At 46.6% G+C, this 11,110-nt stretch overlaps 3 protein-coding genes across 3 annotated transcripts; all 3 read left to right on the top strand.

Annotated features, from left to right (window-relative positions):
* The first annotated feature begins 994 nt into the window (after positions 1 to 994).
* Positions 995 to 2,761, top strand: BDV27DRAFT_89113 (putative C6 finger domain protein). The gene is made up of 3 exons (XM_032077886.1): positions 995 to 1,357; positions 1,431 to 1,754; positions 1,808 to 2,761. The coding sequence occupies exons 1-3, from the start codon at positions 1,231 to 1,233 to the stop codon at positions 2,464 to 2,466; spliced, it is 1,110 nt and encodes a 369-aa protein (XP_031920401.1). The 5' UTR covers positions 995 to 1,230; the 3' UTR covers positions 2,467 to 2,761.
* Positions 2,762 to 5,773: 3,012 nt separating this feature from the next.
* Positions 5,774 to 6,349, top strand: BDV27DRAFT_164622 (uncharacterized protein; the record flags this gene model as incomplete). Its single annotated transcript, XM_032073726.1, has 2 exons — positions 5,774 to 6,110; positions 6,168 to 6,349. 2 exons carry the CDS (start codon positions 5,774 to 5,776, stop codon positions 6,347 to 6,349), a joined length of 519 nt encoding a protein of 172 aa, XP_031920400.1.
* Positions 6,350 to 8,535: 2,186 nt separating this feature from the next.
* BDV27DRAFT_139548 (uncharacterized protein) lies at positions 8,536 to 9,197 on the top strand. Its single transcript, XM_032069478.1, has one exon. It carries the CDS (start codon positions 8,677 to 8,679, stop codon positions 8,896 to 8,898), a length of 222 nt encoding a protein of 73 aa, XP_031920399.1. The 5' UTR covers positions 8,536 to 8,676; the 3' UTR covers positions 8,899 to 9,197.
* The last annotated feature ends 1,913 nt before the right edge of the window (positions 9,198 to 11,110 follow it).

Here is an 11,110-nt window from a genome sequence, read left to right as displayed (position 1 = left end):
ACAAGGTTTCGACCAAGTTACGGATCGACCGCATTTTTTTTTTTTGAATTTTTATTTTATTTTACTTTACCTTTCGAGTCTCTTTGATTTTCCTCAATGAATTATTATTCTCCTTTAGTAGCTTTGAATTTCCTGTCCCCCTTTCTTTCTAAGCCCCTCTCTTCCTCTCGCTATCCTTTGAGGAAAATAAAATAAAATAAAATATAAATTTAAATAATAATCATACTCATAAAATTAATCTTCATAATTAAAAAGGAAGAAAAAGAAGTAAAAGTCCCGAGATCCTCGATCCCGAAGTGTAAGTAGGCAATTCATTGATTATTACGCACTGGGCCACTCTCGCTTTCTTTCAGGTTTACTTCCTTTCTTTCTTTCATTGGTATCGCTCTCCATTTGGCTCCAATTTTCTTCTTCTTAATTATTTTCACGCCCAAGGTTTCATTGCGACGAAGTACCTTACTTTACTTTCTCCCTTTTCCAACCTTTCAACGTGTTCTGGAAGAGGTTTCTCCTTTCCCTGGAATACTATTAGTTATCAACTTGATCTGGAATTTATATTTCCATTATTATTATTATTATTTTATCATTGGTTTTCATTTTTATTTTTATTTTTATTTTTTTTATCTTTTCTCCTATTAATATTGTCTTTTATAATACCTCCTTCAGACCCGTGGGCGGAGACGGTCCTTGTCCCCGTGGGCCAATTTACCCTCAACCAACCCTGCGACATACTAAACAACTATTCCCTCCTGCTTTGACGACTGCCACGACGACGACGAAACAAGTAAAAATAATACTTACACCCTTAGTGCGGTTCCTCCCGACCACGAGCTAATCGTGTGAAACCGACTCTGGATTGCCCATCCTTCATTCTCTGGATTGTTGTTGGTTAGCATCGCCTGCGCGCACCAGATTGACTGTGGAGTAACATTGCGAAACGGCGAAATCGGTCTACGTACGACAACTTCACCAGCCAAAGCAACACACTTCACCGATCGCCCCCAGATTCCCGCGCGCGGTGTGTCCCTTTTACTGTCTGGATCTTCAGTCCCTGCGCTTTGCGCTCTGCATGGGTGGACTTTCGTTCTCCAGTCACTACTAGTAGTCTTCACGCGCCTTAGGGATCGAGTACATCTCACCCATTTGACTTACTTTTTTAACTAAATCTCGTGTGCGATTCATGCGCCCTTCCTTTCGGGGCTCTAACTCTCTGTCTTGCTCCTTGGAGCTATGCCTGCGGTTGTCGGAACTACTATGACTTCGACACCCACTTCGCAAACTGCGATCATGGAATCCTCAACAGCCGCAGATAAGAAGCGCAATAAGCTCGGCTATCATCGCACGTCTGTCGCATGTGGTCAGTTTCTCTTTTCCGCCCCTGAGTGGTATCGCTATCCTCTCGTAAACCTCGGTTGCTTATCATTCCACAGTGCATTGTCGGCGACGAAAGATACGATGTCTGGTGGCGGCAGACGACGCTCAAGGTCGATGTGAGAATTGTATTCGACTGAAAAAGGAGTGCCAATTCTTCCCAGTTGATCAGCAGCCGCAAATCGAAAAGAAAGCTCGCCCAGGTTCGAACACGGCGTCGACCGATCCATCAACGGCCTCGTCCTCCCCACCGGCAGTGAGCGGGGGAGAACAAACCGAGGCCTTTTTCCCCTACCAGCCAATACCGTTGAGTTCCGCTCCAGATGTCGCGGCGTTCAACGCCGGGGCGTTCGCTGGAAATTCCATGACATCGTTTGCGCCAGGTGGGTGGTGATCTTCTCCTTCGGAGGGCAAGAAGGTTTGTTAACAAAGTTAGATCGCAATGTAGGGGCTCCTGAATTTGCAACAGCACCGCCCCTCGATCCCTCCGTACCGTGGGATGAATTCACCACGATTCCAGCAGACGGTCAAATGTTGGCAAACATGTCGGCAGGGAAACCACAGATGGTGAACATGCCTTCCAATGTATGGAGCCCGGGACCTAACCCCATGGCCACCATGCCAATGGCACATGGGCTTCCGACCCCGACAGTCCCATCACAACCGCAGACGCTCAGTCCCGCGCCGACGTATGCTATACAACCGGATGGATCAGTATGGCAAGTGCCCCCAACACGACCTATGACCTACCCTCCGCCACCAGACATGGCTGCAGCACCATACCACAACCCCGGCCAATTCCAGCAACCTCCCCCGGATATGAGCTCCGATATGGCCAGCCCAGTACACCCTTTCCCGGGCAACCACGTTAATCCGCAGAGTCCTCCACCGACGGACCTTCAAGGGACCCCGGTTGCAGTAACGTATGCTGGTACCCCTGCAGCAATGGGATTTCCCGCCTGGCAAGACGTGAACAATATGTCGCCCATGAACGTCGTTCAGTATCAAATGTATGCCGGGGACGCTGCGCAACAAGCGTCGTTCGGCAGTCCACCCCCAATGGGCCACCCGGGCCAACGACAGTCTCCCCGGTGATGAACTAGCACGTCGGCATTGATTTCAGCAAGAAAAAAAGAAAAGAAGCTTCCGTTACATAATACCCAGTGCGATCTTTTTTTTGCATCTATTCTTCGTCTACCCTCCACCTTTCTATCGTGGGCATTTCCTTTACAGCTATTCATTAGCGGGCGCAAAGGATTTTGGGCGGCATTTTCCATCTTCGTTTCTTCCGTGAGACCCCTTTCTACACATGTATTTGAGGTGACATTTGTACACAAGGGAACAGTTAGATCTCTGATGTCATTGTCCTCATTCTATCACTTCAGCTCAGTTTTTTTTTGTCCTATTTCTTTGTGTTTCATCATTGGATATCCATGTCTGGTTTTACGAGCTATGTTGTTAGAGCACCAGCGGGACAGGTGTCATTGATAATAAGTCTAATGGTGAGGGTAGACGTTTGGCCAACTGGGCCCGTGGGCAAAGTGATCTAGGTACACTATGCGTTGACTCTCGTCGCCACAATATGATCGACTAGTTGCCAAACATGACTACCAAGCAGCGATTCACTCGTTTATATCCCATCCCATCTGAGAGCTGAATTGTCACCTTCGTTCATTCCCGGTTGGTGGAGAATGACTGGTGGACCTGAAAGGTTACTATGGTTTTACGTCTCTTGCTTGAGCCTTTCTTTTTGCATTATTATTACCCCCTCATGGACTGATTCGACATGTCCCTGTTGACGTTGATATATTCTTTTCTTTCTCCTTCTTATCTTTATCTATCATCTCTTCTGCCACATAGACTTTTTCTACCTTCCTTTTCTCTTCAACGAAGTATAGATTTCTGCTGTATGGACGGATATATCACAGATAGACATGGCTTGATAGGACGATAATGAAGATGACATCTATAGAACTGACGTTCATCTTTGGTCGAGTATGTTACGTCTTTGGTAGTCCTGATGGGATGGGACACACATCTAAACATGTTGAGGAATCAATCACACACCAGAAGTATCCATGCTTGACATTATCAAAGCCTTATCCCCATTCCATAACAATACAGCCAACAACGATCATAATACAACTCCAACGCCATCCTACCATCCAAGACATAATCACACAAGATCACAGGATTCAGGGACCACGGATCAATCCTAACCTAGCCCCCCTCCATCGGTACTCACCACACCACACTAGATTAATAGTCCAAATCGTTATCCCAGCATATTGGTCTATTGAGGTCCCGTTTATCTGACAACAAAGATAAAAGAATCCCTTTTGTGGGTAACTACCAGTATTAGTTTTATATTAGTGTTTACGTCCGATACTTCAACACCAGCCTCTGAGGTGGTCGCAGATGCTGATGGTAATGTCAAGGAGGAGAATGCCACACTCCAGATGCTGTCGGTAGTAGATTAGGTAGATGGCCGATAAGGTGTAGGTGTCTGTGCGTATCTCGGGGTAGGGTGATCAGGATGATACTTTAGGGTTATCGTGGAGTTCTTAGCTTTATGTCAAGATGCCTGTTTCGGTGTACTCTGTAGAGTGTTTGGGAAAGGGGGTTAAGTAATGTAGGTAAGCCAGTGTAGATAGTGTGTTTGAGGAGGAATCGATAAGACATATTGCGTCATTTAGGATAAATGTAGGTACTAATATCTTGTGGTTTTAGTCTGTAGCCCGGCTGCTTCGACATCGACTAGTGGCGGTGAAGTAAAGTAGTACATTTGATCAAGTCAGATACTGACGGGGTTACTCTGAACGACAGCAATCAATTAACAAGTTAGAGGACGTAGATGACCTCTTGGTCCGGGGAAGGTTTCCTCTTATTTAGCCAACGTACACCGAAACTTTACCCTTTTTTCGCCAGATATTGGTACGCTTGTGCATGGAATCGGGGGAGAAGATCTTGCCCAGGACTACAATGACGTGATATCCTAGCAATATATGTACTAAAGTTATACTTTTTCAGGGCCATTGACGGTGATACCTTATTCTATGCCTCCCAAGATTAATGTGCAGCTCATTTTACCGGATCTGCCAATGATGACTGCCTGCTACTTATCGTAATGCAGACTTACGTGACAGGGGGAGGGTATGAGTTCCATGTCTCCGCGGGGCTGATGCTAACTGACTGGCAGAAGATAAGCCGTTGAGACGCATTGACGCTCCGAAGAGGTTTAATAGGCGGTGCTTTGCAGCGATGATGGCTCTAGAGTGGAAACCATAGACCCTATCAGCTCAACACGCCTTAAGACGATAAAGGGAAAATGCCCTATCCGGGGTTGTTTTGCGGAGAGTGATGGAGACCTGGAGACAAATAGCCTCAACTTATTATCGTAGTTTACGTAGGATGGGGAACAGGGGGAGGAAGGGAGAGATAACGGTTGTCGAGGATCCAAACATTCCGTTTCATTTGATTTGCCTTGCAGGAATGTTGGGGCTGATCCTTTGAATGTAACCGTTCTTATCTCGAACACCTGCAGGAGGTTATCACGGTTCATGCCTGAAGGCCGACGGTCGGCTTTGTTATGTTTGACCCCAAGATTTTGTACAAAAAGTCTGCTCCCCGTCCCCATTGGACTGACATTGTCGCGCATTCTCTATCACGTCTTTTCACTGTCCCGTTGGGTGATGATACATACAAGTGATCGGGCCACAAAGGCCATATATAACTCGGAGGTTGTCCACAGGGTTATTTTATATCTCTCATTCCTTTCCTGATGCATCGAGAGATTAAAGTTCTTTCAGCGCAAGAAGTGAACTTTGCGAGAGAAAAGTTGACTGGAGAAATGCGCGTAATAAGTATGCTATCTCCACGTCCTCGTCGTCAAAAGCTATACTTCTTTCGGCCCAACGCTACCACACTCGATTGAACTTGAAAAAAAAAAAAAAAAAAAAAGAGGCAACCACGATGAACTTGATTGATGGTTGGGTAGCTGCCTGAATGAAATCCATTCCCCTCTCCTTTTTGTATCTAACTTCGCTCAGTGGGTTGATCCATTTTAATCCGCATTGACTTCATCTTGTCGTCCCTGTTGCTTGACACAGCCCTCGCTACGCGTGCTCTTACTGCATTCCTGCATGAGATTATTGCCACTCTAGTCAATTACCACTGCAGGGGGGGGGGTTTGTTGTCGTCTTTGCTATTTCCGGAGTATCCGCTGGACCCGCGAGAAAAAAGATGGAAAGACTTGCATCTGCTTCTCGCTTCGAAGATAATGAAAGGGGATGATCGATCATAGATAGAGTGATTTTACTATCGCTATTTATTGTCATTGTCAGGGATGATGATGATGATAACAACAATCACTATCAGGACCTAGATGACCATTGTGGCCGTCATGATTGAACGCCTCGGACAAGCGCATCCCCACATCGCCAAACCCTCCCAGACTGGGGTTGAACGCTATCTCCAGATGGGGCGATGTTGGTATGGACTATGGACAATGGTGCTTGACTGCGCCATCGATGTCTGTCTCCCGGCATCCTTTGTGACGCACTCCAACAGATTTGCCGACATTCTGACCCGCGTTGGCTACGTCACACCTCTGTCTCTGTCCATTGTTCTTGCCCGCCCTTTGTTCTTATGGTCGGGGGCAATTACTATGATCTTCCTCTACCGCGTCATCCAGAAGTCGGTCTATCTCACTAACCATTGCGATAATGTCCCTGTGATTGGTGGGCGACCCTCCGTGATTAGTATTACCCTACTACTTAGTACTAAGTCACTGCCAGGAGATGTCCATCTGTTTGCCATTGCGATTCCGACTGTAACTTGCAGGCTACTTCCACCCTTGGCGACGGCATACTTACCTCGATGGGTTAGCTCAGGCACGCGACACGCCTCAGTTGATTTCTACTGGATTGTCCCAAGAACCCCCCGCCGGAAGCCTTCGCGATGCATCCGGACCAAATAGGGACCAACCCTTAAGGTCTCGTGTTGCGTGGCGTGGCGTGGTGTCGTCTTCCATTCTCATCCTATACGCTGACATGCTTCGACGGAGAGAGAAAGAAAAAGGGATTCTCAGCATTTAGTCGCGTTGAGTGGGTTGATCTTGAACGGCAATGGTGGTCTTTTAGTGGTTAATCTGCACGCCACTTGCCCACTTCGTTGCGTTTTCTTTGATCTTGGCCTGCAGCCGGTCTCTCACACTTGAACTTTATCCCGTTGGATTGTTGGAGTTTTGGTTGCTTTTGCCACGCCCACGGGACAAGGCTGACGTCGTTTTTCATTCTGAATAGGTTTCTTTTATTGTCGGGCAATTTTGACCCTCACGCGATCGATTTGAGGAAAAAGGGAAAATACAATACAATAAAATAAAAACCCCAAACCCAAACCGAAACCAAGGATCTGAAACCAAAAAGGGGGAAGAAGACGTTAATTATCCGAACCTTGAGTTATTGACGCTTCTGAGTATCCCCGAGGAAGAGCCGACATGCATCTCTGCACTTTAATACGATTCTAACTCACCTCGGTCCCGATCGACAGATACCCATTGGCTGCGATGACCAAGTCAAATTACAGGCTTATCAGCTTATCGCCGTTATCTCTCCAGGTTATCGTGGTTGCTATGTGGGCAATGGAATTAATATGATTATCAACCACTAGCGCGGTGGACCTCGCGATTGTGCATCCCGTGGGGCCGAAAGACAACGAAAAGCAAAATGGAGGAAAACAAGGAAGACACACCACTGGCTCGACGACGGTTGCTTAGGGAGGTGCTAACTGACAGCTGGTTCGAAAAGCTGTCTCTACCCCGCTATTCAGTGCACATTTGCCGTTCACAGAGCATGCACTATGCCTGATCATCCCGCGGCTGTACCATCCCCTTCACAGCCGTTATATTTTTTTTTTTTTGTTTTTTCCTTCCAGACAGTCTTGATCCTCTTGGCATGCTCGCCTCGACAGATTGGGTCCTTTATCGTCTGGGTGTATGAAGCTGCATTTGCTCGTGCGCATAGCTTGCTCTCTACGCTATTCTAAATGGCACCCACAACTGGGTGTTGGATGGTAGGTATGGTAGTGGTGCTTACATTCACTACGATCGGGTAAACCCGACATCTCAGGACAAGGGGATGGAGCAACTACTGCATGCGTTGCAGCTTGACACCAACCGTGAAGACTTGTCTGGCTGAAATTAATCCCGACTGAAGTGCATCTATCCGGACTGGGCATCCAGACACAAGACAGAAGCGACGATCGATCGTTGCTACTACCTCGAACAAGATGACAGACACCCCCACCGAGAGTGGATCCGAATTCATTTGAATCGTGGATGCCCCTTGCTTATTTCTTCGTTTAGTGGACATCATAGGACAGAAGAGGCTGTAGACTGCGTAGACTGTCTAGCATGAGGGAGAGAAAAGAGGCTATAGGCATCGGGCCCTGTACTTCCCTAGCGTCAGGTCGGTTACAGGCATGAAACGGGATGACCATACTTACGATACCGCAGGCGGGAACCGGATGGATACACAGATCGGGTAAGATAGGAATGGAAACTCGCCGGTGAGACGAGGCATCCTACACAAAATTCGATTGATACAGCTTCATTGGTTTCCCAATCCGTCGTTGGGCCCCAGTGGCATTGACGATGATTTCGGCAGTGTCATTGCATAGACTCCGATCATTTCGCGGGGAGGGTAGAAAAACGTTTTACATTCTATTCATCATCTACTAAGATTCTATTGAAACCCACCAATGAGCGGATGTGATTTATAGAAAGGCAAAAAAGTACCATTGTCGATGCCTTGATATACTAAAGTACATGGAAACGAGGACGACTAAGGATAAACTCTAAATCTGGCAGTCAGCCATGTGCAGGTGGCTCCAGTCTTGTAATTTATCCCCAAGGGCCGAACGAAGGAGAGAGGTTCCTGTCTTCGGAGCTCGTCCGGACCAGACGGGTTGCCCGAGTGCTGGCGTTTGATTGAGTCCGCCCCGCCGGTAGCGCATGGGCCCTTTTCGCCCTAGAGGGTATCACCTCTTCTCTCAGTGGTAGGCCAGTACCCGATGCCATCGAGCCGGTCTGTCATTTCTCCTCTCTGCTGATTGCTCCGGTCAAGAATGGAGTGGATATGATGAAGGAATCCGATGAGCGGAGAGGTCGCTCAATCTTCCGGAAGCGTACCTTGGCCCTAGTAAGAGAGAGAGAGGGAGAGGGAGAGGGAGAGAGAGCGTGTGGATGTTTCCCCCCCCCTTGTATGCATAATACGGGCTGTTATACGTCGACCGTGGATATGGACCATGAGCCCAAAGGTCGGCCCGATGGATGGTCTGTGTAATTATATGCATGCAAGAAGCATTGTCCCACGATTCAAGAACCCGCCTCCGATATTTCTGTTCTGTACTCCGTACCCCGTTGAGATTGTTCCTCTGACGCTTTCTTTCCTTGATTACTTTGTCTCGGTCAGAAGCCGAAGGCTTCGTCGTCGCATATCGGCCGGGTTAGTAAGATCTTATTCATGAAGGGATTTTTTGTCGGTTACCATTGTTCTGGTCCCTGAACAAAGGATTCAAGAGACATTCGGAATGCTCCCTCGGCCTAAATCCCTTGACCCATTGATGGTGTATGGGTACGATGTTCGGGATGTAGACTACCAACCAGAGAGTGTGATTAGGGTGCGGTTCTCAGTTCCATTATTTTGCATCTTTGAAACAGACCATCCGGCACGGTCATTGGCGGAGTTTACTCCCAAATACGGCCGAACGGGTACTTTAAGTGGAATCCTCGAATTTGGATCTAAGCTCATGAAGGAAAAGTACTACTAATCCGTACCTGTGCCTAATGTTAGTGCTAGTTCATCTGTTACATTTTAACCGTCGGTTAAGAAAAATGGATCCGTTCAGGTTTTAAAATAACTATGGAAATAGTTTTAGATTTCCCGACATAGTGGTTGGGATGTCTGGATTAATCCTAGGTACATCAGGCTCAATTGTTCTCGGATTTTGGGTTTTTTTTTTAACGAAACATGATATAGGTCAGGATCATGGACCACAGTCCGCCAGGGATCAGGGTATGGTTACATGTGAAGGATTCTGATTATTATCATGATTATGTCAAGACTTTTCCTCTCGTGAAGAGCAAGTAGAGAATCCTTACGGGTCCAATTACCTTTAGCGCGCTGCAGCTTCGAGAACATCCCCGGCAACGTTAAAACCACGAGCTAAAATGGGTCGCCACCGGAAGCACTCGAGTCGAGAGGTCGGTCGGTACGGTATTGGTAATACCTACGTTCCAGGTGGTTTTTTGTCCCCCGTTGGTTTCAGTCGAAGGAACTTAATTCCAGCGGGACCCAATATAATTTTAATGATTCATGATACATCCAGTCATTCATACCGATCCTGCAAGAGTAGTTTTCCTCTGGGAGAGACATAAGACATGGGAGAGTTCAAGACAATGGTCGGGGAAAGAAGAAGAAGAATGAAAGCTCTCAGAAGTGGATAAATCATTCTACTGTAGGAATGAAATTAATTAATGTGAGGCTGCAGTATCCCTGCGTGGATTTTCTCTTCTTACGGCGGGAACCAAAAAATGTTGACGCTGTGATTTTCTGGAAAAGGTAAGGATGTTGAGTTTCCCAGGATTATTACTGGTTCCGTATGTGTATGTGTATGTGTATGTTGTATGAAAATCATTCCGTATGGATACGCCCGTTTCCTCCGCCCAGAACCAGTCCAGTCATCCATCATCCACTCTTTCTCTCTTCCTTTCCACTCTCTTGACTTTCTTTTTTTCCTTCTTCCCTCTTTGCTTTGCTCTCCCTCTCCCAGTATTATTCTTATATCATCGTATCTTCCCCGTGAATCACTTTTGTTTTCCTTGTATTTTACTTTCCTATCTAGGATTGCTCCTCGATTAGCAGCAGCTCTACTTCATTCGGCCATGTGCGTCTAGAGGGTCTAGCCCCTCTCTCTCTTTGCACTGACTCTCTTCTTACCTTAGACTGTCAGCCATACCATAGTATCATCCCGGAATTAAGAAGGGAAGGAAAAAAAAAAGAAATTATTCTACCATCCATCTGGACAAATAATAACAAGAGAAAAAAAAAAACAAGCGAAAGAGGGGCAGAAGGAGGAGACACGATTAAAACTGGGTCTGGGTTGATTCATGACATACATTCGTCGTCTTGAATTTCAATAGGTACGGACTGATGCATTCCACTCGAGCCTTTTTTTTTTTTTTATTTTTTAGCTGCGTGTCCGTCTCCAATGGGCTTCTTTTCTTTTGTCTGTTTCCTTTTCTTTGGGGATAGATTGATTATTACCTGTTTCCTTTTCTATATTGCGGTGGTGGTACGCTTGGGGACCCATCCACTATTATTATTGGAATTTGATTTGGGATTTTGATTCCTGTGACGGATCTCAGACCAAGTGCCTAAACTATAACTGACTTGGACCCCCTTCAGATCCTAGCTTCCCGATTCTTTTCCACCAAACGATTGCTGCATCCTCTTCCTGCACGCAGTGTTCGTTTAGGGCGGGTAGACTCGAATTGATTCCTTGCGCCACGGACCAATCACCCTCTCGACGCTTTCATTCCTGTGTCGAGCTCTTTTTCCCTCGACTCTCATTGCTTGCCTGGCTGATTCTTGAAACCTCTTCAATCGTTCTTATCTCTTCCTCTCCATCCGGCTTGTGATTCCTATCTTTCCTTTTTTTTTTTCCCCTTTCCTTTCTT

This window comes from Aspergillus caelatus (genome assembly GCF_009193585.1).
Source record: "Aspergillus caelatus strain CBS 763.97 unplaced genomic scaffold BDV27scaffold_486, whole genome shotgun sequence".
In the NCBI taxonomy this organism is placed as follows: Eukaryota; Fungi; Ascomycota; class Eurotiomycetes; order Eurotiales; family Aspergillaceae; genus Aspergillus; species Aspergillus caelatus.
Note: the sequence above shows the minus strand (reverse complement) of the source record. Positions and strands in the feature narration are given on the sequence as shown.

Coding starts and splice junctions, on each gene's coding strand:
- BDV27DRAFT_89113 (XM_032077886.1), top strand. CDS start 1,231: ATGCCTGCGGTTGTCGGAACTACTATGACTTCGACACCCACTTCGCAA. Junction 1,358..1,430: donor TCGCACGTCTGTCGCATGTG/GTCAGTTTCTCT, acceptor ATCATTCCACAG/TGCATTGTCGGCGACGAAAG. Junction 1,755..1,807: donor CATGACATCGTTTGCGCCAG/GTGGGTGGTGAT, acceptor TAACAAAGTTAG/ATCGCAATGTAGGGGCTCCT.
- BDV27DRAFT_139548 (XM_032069478.1), top strand. CDS start 8,677: ATGAGCCCAAAGGTCGGCCCGATGGATGGTCTGTGTAATTATATGCAT.